The sequence below is a fragment of the Lampetra fluviatilis genome, chromosome 58 (assembly GCF_964198595.1).
Source record: "Lampetra fluviatilis chromosome 58, kcLamFluv1.1, whole genome shotgun sequence".
Lineage (NCBI taxonomy): Eukaryota > Metazoa > Chordata > Hyperoartia > Petromyzontiformes > Petromyzontidae > Lampetra > Lampetra fluviatilis.
In genome coordinates, this window is record NC_136332.1 from 5,345,780 (window position 1) to 5,359,964 (window position 14,185).

At 45.6% G+C, this 14,185-nt stretch overlaps 1 protein-coding gene across 1 annotated transcript; it reads left to right on the top strand.

Moving 5' to 3' along the window:
* Positions 1–4,842: 4,842 nt before the first annotated feature.
* On the top strand, positions 4,843–12,830 carry MRPL58 (mitochondrial ribosomal protein L58). Its single transcript, XM_078880692.1, has 7 exons — positions 4,843–4,970; positions 5,010–5,269; positions 7,310–7,355; positions 9,375–9,434; positions 10,020–10,102; positions 11,589–11,770; positions 12,468–12,830. The coding sequence occupies exons 2-7, from the start codon at positions 5,099–5,101 to the stop codon at positions 12,550–12,552; spliced, it is 627 nt and encodes a 208-aa protein (XP_078736818.1). The 5' UTR covers positions 4,843–4,970; positions 5,010–5,098; the 3' UTR covers positions 12,553–12,830.
* The last annotated feature ends 1,355 nt before the right edge of the window (positions 12,831–14,185 follow it).

Genomic DNA, 14,185 nt, shown 5'->3' on the forward strand with positions numbered 1-14,185 from the left:
ACACTCCACACTACACTATACACTACACTATACACTACACTATACACTACACTACACACTACACTACACTATACACTAGTGCTGTACTAGTATACACTATACACTACACTACTATACACTACACTACTATACACTACACTATATAATACACTATACACTACTATACACTACATTATACACTACTATACACTACACTATACACTACACTATACACTACATACTAGTGCTGTACTAGTACACTACACTATACACTACACTACACACTAGTGCTGTACTAGTAACGAATTGGCCACGTTCTGTTTACGTGACAACCCTTACTAGTTGGCTGTGTCGGATGGTGGCGGGTTTAACGACACATTTATACATTCACGCGATCAAACCCGCGAAACCCTCTTGTGGACCTATTCTTATTTTTTGCGGAGTTCAGCACTAAGCGGCTGTGCCTTCGAGAGCAAAACCCACGACAACATTTAACGAGAGCGAGTAGCCGGGAGATTAAATCGATTGTGTCGGTGGGGTCGAGAAACATCCCAGGGAAGGGGTCATGAGTGGAAGGCCGGTCCCCTCCCGTAACATTCTAAGAGAAAAAAAATTCGTAACATTTTTTTAAAATAACAACAATAAAAGTCCGGTGTATTTTCTCCGGCAAATATCAATGAAATCCCATTTTTCTGAAATACATTTTTTTAAATAAAAAAAATACAATTTGGGGGGGGGGGGGGGGGTTGGGTAGTGGGGTCTGGAGGCAATCGGCAGAGGTCGCAACCGGGTACCCGATACCCGTACCCTACCCGATACCCGGCTACCCGTACCCGGCCAGGTACGGGTAGCCAGGTAGCCGTTTGCGACCCTGGTGCGGGCGGGTACGGGTAGGCTGTGAGTCACTGGTGAGTCACCGTGATTGTCACTCATTTCCCAACGTCTTGTCTCTTCTCACAATTCAAGTTCCTAGAATCAACCCACCCGCACCTGCAACATGGCTTCATCCCAGAGGTCGCAATCAGGTACCCGATACCCGTACCCTACCCGATACCGGGCCGGGTACGGGTAGGGTACGGGTACGGCCGGGTACGGGTACGGGTAAGGAATCAAAACCCGTTTGCGACCTCTGACAATCGGTGGGGCTCAAGATGTACCCTCCAATATCTCTTGCCGAATCCGGCTTGTTGGGGAGTGAGGTCTTGCCACGACCTGCGAGTTTGTGACTTTTGGAGCCGGTGGCTTTAAACATTTGAGACCGCCGGCTGCTAAGTAGGCCCTGATAGCCAGGCCAAAGTCACCCAGCCACCCACGATGCTCTTGGGATCTGATCGTGAACACAAATGCGAACAGTTAATCTATGCATTTATATAACATTACACTGGTCAACAAAAAAAAAACTTTTTTTTCTGGCCTGGACTTTTGCAGCTGTTTTACACTAATTTCAGGGTCTTAGTTCTTTCGAAAGAACTATGAGTATGAATCCTTGCAGTCACGAAAGCTTCAAATCTAGAATTAATTTCAGGGTGCTGATTCCAAATCTGAGCTCAGATTTGCTCTATCACATCTCATTTTTATGCTATCGGCATACCCCATTTTCATTGATTTTACCCGAAATTAACTCTGTCACTTATGATTGCAAGTTGTTGCGAGTCAGTGACTGCTTTAGTGTTAAAATATGGTGCTGTATTTTTAGGATAGTGTGTTTATAATATCATTTTATGTAGATATCCACATTTATTTAATATTTTTCTTCTGCAGTTTTTGCTGAAAATGCAATATTTGACATCTTTGATATCTCAAAAACCTGATGTGACGGACAAAAACTGATGCCAGATTTGGAATCGGCACCCCAAAATTACCTTAAAACCGTTGGAATACCTTATGCCAGAAAAAGTGTGTTGACCAGTGTTAGATATATCGTTACAATATTATATGCACATTTTGGCAGATATATTTACAGATGAATTACATATGTGATGTATGCACGCAAGCTGCTTGAATAAAGGAGGAAATATCCTTTTTGCGGGGGGTGTCTTGTGCCCTGTTTCAAGCATTTAAGGTTTCAATTTGCAAGGCTGTGTCCTCACCACCAAATAGCGCTTAAATCCGCCCGGCCTCACCAAATCCGCGAATCGAAGCAAGCAGGGATTTCACGTCCTGGGTTTTAGTAACAGGGTTGATGGACCACCACTAAACAGCGCAGGTGTTCTAGCAAACCTGTCAACCCCTTATCAGTGCCCTACCTGATTACAGACCAAATCAGATCTTATTGGTCACCCGGTGTTCCTTATCAATCTCAACGTTCATCCCACAAAGTCCCATCACAAGGGAGAAACACAATTAGATTTGTTTTAAATTTGAAGCTTTCGTGACTGCAGGAATCCACACTCTTTGGTTCTTTCGGTAAAGTCACGTGGGTAGAAAAAATATATTTAAAATATTTACTTTATTTTATACCCAAAATAAAATATTTTAAATATTTATTTAATTTTATACCTACAATAAAATATGTTAAATATTTATTTTATTTTATACCTACAATAAAATATTTTAAATATTTATTTTATTTTATACCTACAATAAAATATGTTAAATATTTATTTTATTTTATACCTAAAATAAAATATTTGTAATATTTATTTTATTTTATACCTAAAATAAAATATGTTAAATATTTATTTTATTTTATACCTAAAATAAAATATTTTAGATATTTATTTTATTTTATACCTAAAATAAAATATGTTAAATATTTATTTTATTTTATACCTAAAATAAAATATTTTAAATATTTATTTTATTTTATACCTACAATAAAATATTTAAAATATTTTATTTTATTTTATACCTAAAATAAAATATTTTTAATATTTATTTTATTTTATACCTAAAATAAAATATGTTAAATATTTATTTTATTTTATACCTAAAATAAAATATTTTAAATATTTATTTTATTTTATACCTACGTGACTTTACCGAAAGAACAAGAGAGTTAAGATTTTTTTGGCTCAATTTCCCCTGTACAAGAATACGGGTAAACCATATCGGTTGACACCGTATGTTTTAGGGTTACGGATGGAGCTTCGTTGTGATCAACAGAGTGGAGTGCAACATTGATCAGTCGGTTTAACACGGACTTGTAGGGATTTCGCGACCAGTGTTATCGGTAAAGTCACGCAGAAGGAAAATAATAAAAATACAACATCAATGGGAGAGTGGTGGTAGGAAGCTTAAAGTTTTGTGGAAACCCACCCCGTAGTGGTTAAATTTCGATTTAAAGCTTTAAATCGAAATTTACACAAAACTTTAAGCTTCCTACCTTTAAATCGAAATTTAAACTCCACTACGGGGTGGGTTTCCACAAAACTTTAAGCTTCCTACCACCACTCTCCCATTGATGTTTTATTTTTCTTATTTTATTATTTTCCTTCTACGTGACTTTACCGAAAGAACCAAGAAGATGAATCCCTGCAGTCACGAAAGCTTTAAATCGAAATGTAGGGTTTTTTTTGGCTTCCCATGGCACCTGCTGGGTCTGTCCCGTGACCTCCTGACGTCAACGGGCACGCTACGTGACGTCAGCAAGCACACTGCGTGACGCTTCCGCACACGGGTCACATGACAGAGGTGACGTCACAGCTCATTTGCCATGCAAAATAAATTCATAATTGCGCCCCCCCCCCCCCCCAAAAAAAAATACAAAAGTGTATTTTTATAATTTGTGCATGGTGTACAGTCTGGAAAGTACCCACATGGCAAATTTCAAGTTTGTTGCATGTCGGGAAGTACGCTAAACATTTTGAACAGACACACATAATCACACATTTCCCTTTTTTATATCCATATAGATTATTAATTAATAATTTACAGCGTCGTGGGATGCTATTCGCGTGAATGACGCGATATACAATTTAAAAAGCTATTACTACACGTATTACTAAACTATTATCACTGCACTATTAATACTACACGAGTATTATTACTACTGCTACACTAGTATTACACTATTATGACTACAGTAGTAATATTACTACACTAGAAATATTACTACACGAGTAATATTACTACTGCACTACGATCACTCCACTATTATTACCACTGGTACACTTACCAATCGCGTTCCGTGCATGGCATAAAAAACGACCCTCGCGACCTTCCATCGCCTCCTCACCCCCCCCCACCCACCTTACGTCATCACAACGCGGCACACTAAAAAAATCCGCCATCTTACATAAGTGGTGGTGTCCGGGACGCCCCCCATCTTGGTGTGGGGTTGCCTCCCCTACGTAAGATGGCGGCCGCCACCTTCACGAGCACCCCAGGGTGACGTCATATCCGCCCGTGGACAAACTTGATGCGAGGTTCCCCACCCACCCCCTCCACCAACCACCATCCCACCCCACGTAAGATGGCGGCCGCGACCTACACGAGCACTCCCCGTGAGACGTCATATCCGCCCGTTGACATCTTGGTGCGGGGTTCCCACTCACCCACCCACAACCACCCCCCCCCCCCCCCGTAAGATGGCGGCCACGACCTACACTAGCACTCTCCGAATGACGTCTTATCCGCCCGTTGACATCTTGGTGCGGGGTTCCCATCCACCCCACCCACCCCCTCCTCCAACCACCACCCCCCACCCCACGTAAGATGGCGGCCGCGACCTACACGAGCACTCCCTGTGAGACGTCATATCCGCCCGTTGACATCTTGGTGCGGGGTTCCCACTCACCCACCCACAACCACCCCCCCGTAAGATGGCGGCCACGACCTACACTAGCACTCTCCGAATGACGTCATATCCGCCCGTTGACATCTTGGTGCGGGATTCCCATCCACCCCACCCCCTCCTCCAACCACCACCCCCCACCCCACGTAAGATGGCGGCCGCGACCTTCGCTTGCGCGCACGTGGAGAAAGGGCGAAGTTGACGAGGAGGAGGGTGGAGTAGGAGGGTGTAGGGAGGAGGAGCTAGCGAGCAGTAGGTAGCAGCAGTAGGTAGCAGCAGTAGGTAGCAGTAGGAGGTAGCAGCAGTAGGTAGCAGCAGTAGCTAGCAGTAGGGAGGTAGGAGGGAAGAAAGAGGCAGGTGTAGGAGGAGGTTTCTGTGGCTGCAATGGCGTGGGCACTAACGGCACGCTCGCTCGCTCTGCGTATGTCACCGTGCCCCTGGGCACCGCTGCTGCTGCTACAACGCGGCTCCTCCGCCTACCGGAGCATCTACAGCTTGGACAAGCTGTACCCGCCCGGCGGGGCAGACGTTCAGGCGACGTTGAGCAGCGCCAAGGTGGGCCCACGAGACGGAGTCGGCCGCGTTGTTGAGATGGTGTGCAGGGGACTGAACGCATGATGTGGCAAACCCACATAGGGTTTAGGCAGTATTATTGTACACTACACTAATGTACACTATACACTACTATACTACACTATACACTACTATACACTACACTACTATACACTACACTACTATACACTACACTATACACTACACTACTATACACTACTATACACTACACGACTATACACTACACTATACACTACACTATACACTACACCACTATACACTACACTATACACTACACTATACACTACACTATACACTACACTACTATACACTACACTAATATACACTACTACACACTACTATACACTACACTACTATAAACTACACTATACACTACACTACTATACACTAGACTATACACTACACTACTATACACTACACTATACACTACACTACTATACACTAGATTATACACTACACTACTATACACTACACTATACACTACACTACTATACACTACACTACTATACACTACACTACTATACACTACACTATACACTACACACTACACTATACACTACACTACTATACACTACACGGCTATACACTACTATACACTACACGGCTATACACTACTATACACTACACGGCTATACACTACACTACTATACACTACACTATACACTACACTGTACACTACACTATACACTACACTACTATACACTACGCTACTATACACTACACTACTATACACTACATTATACACTACACCAGGGGTCGGCAACCAAAATAACAAGAAGAGCCATTTCTTTCCAATTCGGTACAAAATTCAGTATTTCAAGAGCCGCAATGCATCTGAGTACATACTGTACATACGTACATATTGTCAAGAAGCAGCCCGTAAAGAGCCGCATGCGGCTCCGGAGCCGTAGGTTGCCGACCCCTGCACTACACCATACACTACACTATACACTACGCTATACACTACTATACACTACTATACACTACACTATACACTACGCTATACACTACTATACACTACACTATACACTACACTGTACACTACACTATACAGTACACTACACTACTATACACTAGACTATACACTACACTACTATACACTACACTATACACTACACTACTATACACTACATGATACACTACACTATACACTACACTATACACTACTATACACTACACTATACACTACACTAGTATACACTACACTATACACTACACTACTATGACCTGGCAAGCCGTCCCACCCTGTGCCCCCCTTGTGCATCCATCGCCATCGGTCGGTTCGGAATTTCGTCGGTAACTTTTTTGTGAACGGAGGAGTTCCGAGTCTAACGATTGGATACTTTGGTGTGGTGCCGTGTGGTGTGGTGCTGTGTGGGTGGGGTGGTGTGATGTGTTGTGGGGTGGTGTGGGGTGGTGTGGGGTGGGGTGGTGTGGTGTGGTCTGGGGTGGTGTGGTGTGGTGTGGTGCCGTGTGGTGTGTTGTGGGGTGGGGTGGGGTGTTGTGGGGTGGTGTGGTGTGGTCTGGGGTGGTGTGTTGTGGGGTGGTGTGGTGTGGTGCCGTGTGGGGTGTTGTGGGGTGGGGTGTTGTGGGGTGGAGTGGTGTGTTGTGGGGTGGTGTGGTGTGGTGCCGTGTGGGGTGGTGTTTGTGGGGTGGTGTGGTGTGGTGCCGTGTGGTGTGTTGTGGGGTGGTGTGGGTGTTGTGGGGTGGGGTGTTGTGGGGTGGGGTGTTGTGGGGTGGTGTGTTGTGGGGTGGTGTGGTGTGGTGCCGTGTGGGGTGGTGTTTGTGGGGTGGTGTGGTGTGGTGCCGTGTGGGGTGGTGTGTTGTGGGGTGGTGTGGGGTGGTGTGGTGTGTCGTGGTGTGTCGTGGTGTGGTCTGGGGTGGTGTGTTGTGGGGTGGTGTGTTGTGGGGTGGTGTGGTGTGGTGCCGTGTGGGGTTGGGTGTTGTGGTGCCGTGTGTTGTGGTGCCGTGTGGTAACGTGTGGTGTGCTGTGGTGTGTTGTGGTGTTGTCGTGCAACGCAGGAGAGGAGCGGAGAGACCCATGAATACGCCGGAGACATTCCTGTTGGTGAGTCCCGCTGCGTTCCCCCCCCCCCCGTCCAATGGTCTTCTCCATTGCCAGGCATCAGCATCATCATCATCATCGGAGTCATCATAAAAGTAGTGCAGTCCACTCGGGGAAGATGACTGCCAGAATGGTGTAGTGGTTATCACTACACCGCTCTGGTGGTTAGCACGAGATCAATGTGGTTGGCACTACACCACCCTGTCGGGCATTGGAGGAGGCTCGTGAAGGACACTGCTGGTCCATTTGGAGGCTTCTTCTTGGTTCTTTCGATAAAGTCACGTAGAAGGGAAATAATAAAATAATAAAAATTAAACACGTCCCTTCTACGTGACTTTACCGAAAGAACCAAGAAGATGAATCCCTGCAGTCACCAAAGCTTTAAATCGAAACATTTGGAGGCCGTTGACATGCGGGAGAGACGCTCACAACAACGAGCGCCGGGCAGATAAAGCGCGGGGAGTTGGCACGGTGGTGAGTGCAGCCGGTGCATCTTCCAGTCATCTCAAGTCGGTGAACCTATGGGCACTTGGTTCTGTTCCGTGACCACCTGCCAGCGAGTCTTACACACTTCACGTGGCCTTCAAGTGCACGTAGCCTGGCACAAGCGCCGTGGTGCCGTCACCGGCGGTTAGAAGATGAACGACGGTTGTTGAGTTATGGGAGGGAGCGTTCCTGTAATCGGTTGACATGCCGAAACGTTCGCGATCACCTGGGCCGCCGAAGTTACTCGCTCCCAACGAGCGATTAGTAGCGACTTAAAAGCAGCAAGCGCTTGCACGTTGGAAGGACATTCAGGCAGAGACCCCCCCCCCCCTTAGCGCTTGAGGTACATTCCTGAAGAAGTAGTCACACCTCGGTATACGACCGCTTTGGAATACATCGAGTTTGGTAAACGTCGTGTTTTGACGAGAAAAAAATGTCTTGGGATACGACGCCTTGTTTGGGATACTACGCCTTGCTTGGGATACGACGCCTTGCTTGGGATACGACGCCTTGCTTGGGATACGACGCCTTGCTTGGGATACGACGTCTTGCTTGGGATACGACGTCTTGCTTGGGATACGACGTCTTGCTTGGGATACGACGCCTTGCTTGGGATACGACGTCTTGCTTGGGATACGACGTCTTGCTTGGGATACGACGTCTTGCTTGGGATACGACGTCTTGCTTGGGATACGACGCCTTGCTTGGGATACGACGTCTTGCTTGGGATACGACGCCTTGCTTGGGATACGACGTCTTGCTTGGGATACGACGTCTTGCTTGGGATACGACGTCTTGCTTGGGATACGACGTCTTGCTTGGGATACGACGCCTTGCTTGGGATACGACGTCTTGCTTGGGATACGACGTCTTGCGACGAGTTACGTGGACTGCCACGGTGGTGAGATGTTGACTAACTCGCCTGGTATGCAGGGGGTCGTGGGTTTGAATCCCGATGCCGACGTGTGTATATTTGGGAGTTTGCGTGTCTCTCTCTCTCTCCCCGTGGCCGCGTGGATTTTTCTCCGCGTCCTCCAGTTTTTACCCTCCACATTTAGAATCGCCCCACGTTTTAAGTTACTTGGTTGCTGTACATTTCCACATGAGCCACTTTGCTGAGCCTTACCTGGTAAAGTAATAAAAATAGTTCAATTTCGATTTAAAGCTTTCGTGACTGCAGGGATTCATCTTCTTGGTTCTTTCGGTAAAGTCATCACGTAGAAGGGAAATAATAAAATAATAAAAAGTATTTTTATTAATAAAAAGTATTTTTATTATTTTATTATAAATAATGAAAATTATATAATAAATAATAAAAAAATTTATAATAAACTAATAATAAAATGTATTAATAGCTTTTTATTATTATTTTATTATAAATAATGAAAATTATTTTAAGTAATAAAAAATATTTTTATTATTTTATCATTTCCCTTCTACGTGACTTTACCGAAAGAACCAAGAAGAATAAAATAGTTAATCGTTTAGTTGACTGCCGGTTTAAGCACGTGTGGCTGCGTTTCTATTTAATTTCAGATCGTTTAAAAGTTTCCTACAGCCGGAGCAGTGGACCTGGTGGACAAAACGTGAACAAAGGTGAGATAAATGCAAAAGATCCCCCCCCCCACCGTGTACAGAGCCTTAACAGACTGCCGGGGCAAGTGCTGTTCGAGTTTTAGTTTTCAGTTTAATTTGGTATAGCCCTGTGAGCCATTCGGCTCTTGAATCGGGTGCAACCGCAACAAACAAAAAACAAGAAAACATCTTAAAGCGACTATGTGACTATGCGCAAACAGAAAAATCCAGGAATAAACTGCAAAGTCTTCCAGAAAAAAAGCACCGCACACCAACGCTGTGTGCAATAATCCCAGTGGGATGCAAGTCAAACAACAACAACAACAACAGCCACAAGACAACTTAGATTAAAGCCATCATTCTAACTCCGTACTACAACAAACAAACATGGCCAAACCAAAAAAACGTTTTCGAAATCGCCAAAATAAAGCCATGAAAGCGATGTAACGGCGATCATAGGAACTGTGACTGACATTTCGCGACGAGCACGCAGCACCTTCGACAATAAACGCTGGGCCTAGGCGCTGCTCGGTGTCCGCTGTAGTTGTGCTCTTGGGCTCGATTTTATGTTCTCAAGATGACGACGCGTGTCGCCTGTCGCCGCAGTGAACACCAAAGCCGAGGTTCGGTTCCACGTTGCGAACGCCGACTGGCTGCCGCAAGACATCCGGGACAAGCTGCAGGAAAAGGTGACCGGGGGCGGCGATTGTTGACGATTTATCGGTCGTGGATCCGTCCGCTGCAAATCTATTCTGAATACTCGTAGGTTTTTTAAAAATCCTTTATATTAAGTTCACTCGCTTGCTTGCTTGCGCGCTTACGACCGTGCAAATCTTTCGTCGTTTTTTAACCCACTTCCCGTGATCCAATCGAGCTGACATTTTGCACACCGACTCGTTGTGCGTGACAATTAATGTTCGTGAAAATTTTTTCCAAAATTTTACACTTTTTAGGACAAAAATATTATATTTAATTACCAATTGCTTAATGGTGGCATGCAATCATCTGACCCATAGGTGGCAGCCATCTCAAGCCAGAGGACGAGAGGACTCTAGCCGCCACGCATATAAAGGATTTATAGTGAAAAACTTTGTTTTTACGGGTTATACTTATTTACACTATGAGGCCTCCTTTACCAGTGGCAAAATATAGTAGTAGGTTTTTACCCTTTAAACTGGTACAAAAATGCACGCAAAAAGAAACAACTCTGATAATGATGATCATCAGAGTTGTTTATTTTTGTTTGCATTTTGACTGCTTGTGTTGTGGGTATTGCAAACATGATGAGGTGTCAGTTTTTGTACCAGTTGAAAGGGTTAAAACCTACTACTATATTTTGTCACTGGTAAAGGAGGTCTCATAGTGTACATTCTTACCCCGAGCTCTCAATACTCTGATAGTGCGCTGTCTTTGAGTTGTACGCCTTTTGGCGTCATCTGGTCCAACACCAATGGAGACTGGCTCTAAGAAAAGCTGTCTCGGGTGTGGACCAATCAACTTCAAGGACAGTGCATATCATTATCATCATCATCAGAGGTGTTTCTTTTTGTTTGCATTTTGACTGCTTGTGTTGTGGTTATTGCAAACATGATGCCTTGTATAAAGGTGTCAGTTTTTTGTACCAGTTGAAAGGGTAAAAACCTATCACTATATCCCTTGGAGACCCTGGCCAGACACTTGTATGGGTCTACGTGTGCCCTCTGTTGCCGCTGCTGTTTTGGGTTTAATAAACAAACCAAAAAAATGTATTTAAAGCTTTCGTGACTGCAGGGATTCATCTTCTTGGTTCTTTCGGTAAAGTCACGTAGAAGGGACATAATAAAAAAATAAAACATAATAAAATACAATTCTCACGACGTTTCGGCCAGACGCTGTCTTTCCGACAGACCTGTTCTTCACCTGAGGACGGCTGCTTGCGTTGTGGCCGAAACGTCGTGAGAATTATTTAATGTTTTATTTTTATTATTTTATTATTTCCCTTCTACGTGACTTTACCGAAAGAAGAACCAAGAAGAAACAAAGTTGAACTTGCCGATTGGAGAGGGCAACATACCGGTGGGAACTTCTCAGCCGGTCTGATTCACACTCAAAATGTTTTTCTTTCTCCGTTCATCTCCATCTCCTTCACCAAATTTTCACCTGCGTTTTACTCTCGCCGCCCACCCCACGGCTCAGTACAAGCACCGCATCGTGCGCTCCGGCGAGCTGATCGTGACGTCGCAGGCGAGCCGCTACCAGATGCGCAACCTGTCCGACTGCCTGCTCAAGCTGCGCTTGCTCATCGGCGAGGCGGTCACCACCCTGGTGCACGAACGCCGGCAGGAGAGCCCCGAGGAAGCGGCCGTCCGACGCGGCAGGTGATGACGGCGCTTGGGCGACGGTGGCGCGGAGGTGTTTTTGGAAGGGCGGCGGGGGAGTGGCGGGGGGAGGTGATCGCAGGACCTTGAAGCGCGTGCCGGGCTGAGTTTCGTGAGCAGATGTTCACGCGCTGGCAGGTTTTCGTCGAGGGGCAAAGACCATCTACCTATACGTTTTGTGTACATCATATGAGGTCGCGCTCATGACGGGGACAAAGCACTTGCCACAAAATGAACCACCAATACCTTCTTCTTGGTTCTTTCGGTAAAGTCACGTAGAAGGGAAATAATAAAATAATACAAATTAAACATAATAAAATAATTCTCACGACGTTTCGGCCACAACGCAAGCCAGCCGTCCTCAGGTGTGTCGGGAAGACAGCGTTGTCTTCCCGACAGACCTGTTCTTCACCTGAGGACGGCTGCTTGCGTTGTGGCCGAAACGTCGTGAGAATTGTATTTTATTATGTTTTATTATTTCCCTTCTACGTGACTTTACCAAAAGAACCAAGAAGATGAATCCCTGCAGTCACGAAAGCTTTAAATCGAAATATATAATTTTTATTATTTTATTATTTCCCTTCTACGTGACTTTACCGAAAGAACCAAGAAGATGAATCCCTGCAGTCACGAAAGAAGCTTTACATCGAAAAATATTCCACTTCTGCCGTCCCTCTTGTCGTGTCATCGCGCGCAGGGTGGAAGCAATGAACAGAGAGCGGCTGAGACAAAAGAGGCTCCACTCGTCCGTCAAGAGCGATCGGCGGGACCACGACGACTGAGCTTCGGCGGATCGAGGCGCGCTGCCACATTCGCCAATGCCTCTTTCCCACAAAGCACCTTGATTCAAGCGGTGGTGGGGAGCCCACGGATTGGGTGAAGACTTCATTTCATCCGGCACCGCGGCCGCAACACCAGGCGGTGACGACTAGGAAACGTCGGCTCGCGAAAGAAGATATTCATCCTAGATTTGAAGCTTTCGTGACTGCAAGGATTCATATTCTTAGGTTTTTCCCGGTAAAGTCACGTAGGTAAAAAATTAAAATTAATAAAAGTAAAATAAAATAAAAATCACGACGTTTCGGAGGCAACACAAGCTTCCGTCTTCAGGTTCCACCTCAGGTTCCACCTGAAGACGGAAGCTTGTGTTGCCTCCGAAACGTCGTGATTTTTATTTTATTTTACTTTCATTAATTTACATTTTTTACCTACGTGACTTTACCGAAAAAACCTAAGAATAAGATATTCATCCATCACTGCAAATGTCCTAGCCGCGCTAATCGGGAACCGATAGAGGAATTCTTTCAACCTGGCTGTCAATTTATTTTAGTTTTCTTCTAAAATTTGCGACGTGGCAGAGTAGCCCAAGTAGCCACTAGAGCAGTGGATTATTAACCTTTACTGCAGCCCAGAGGTCGCAACCGGTTACCCGATACCCGTACCCTACCCGATACCCGGCTACCCGTACCCGGGTACGGGTACCCGTTTGCGACCCTGGTGCGGCCGGGTACGGGTACGTCGTGAGTCACTGGTGAGTCACCGTTTGTCACTCATTTCCCAACGTCTTGTCTCTTCTCACAATTCAAGTTCCTAGAATCAACCCACCCGCGCCTGCAAAACGTGGCTTCATCCCAGAGGTCGCAATCAGGTACTCGTACCCTACCCGATACCTGGCCGGGTACGGGTAGCCGGGTATCGGGTAGGGTACGGGTACCCGATTGCGACCTCTGCTGCAGCCTTGCAACCCCTTTGGCTCTCAGTCGTAATACAATTTTAATGCATCGGTTTTATGAAACCGAGTACAGTAACACCTTGGATTGCGAGTAACTTGGTCTGCGAGTGTTTTGCAAAACGAGAAATTTTTTTAAATAAACATTAATTTGATTAACGAGCGAGGTCTTGCAATACGAGTAGTACGTGTATACGCTGTCTGCCGAGCGTCACGTGATCACAACTGTTTGATATACGAGTGCTTTGATATACGAGTGCTTTGGATTACAAACACGTTTCCGGAACGAATTATGCTCGCAATCCAAGGTTTCACTGTATAGTTGTAACTTGCGTGCCCCGTGCTTGATTTGTGTTTCAATTTACCTTCAAAAATAATCTGACCATATCTGCGTGATGCACCCCCAGCTTAAGAAGAAGGAACCACTGCACTAGGCGGGGTGGGGGTTGGGCCCTCTAAGAGCGCCTTCAGGTAAGAGGCCTTTCCGGCAAGCAGCGTGAGGAAGCAATCGCTGGGCTGCACCGCCGCGGTCACTGTGCAGAAGGTATCCGAACAGTTCCAATACCCCCCCTCCCTCCCCTTGGTCTTGAGGCTGCTACAGAAAACCATGGCGTCGGAGATTGAGGGTTTTTCAAAAGGATAAAGTGGCACGCAGAGAGAAGTGTTGGAGACGCAGCAGACACCTT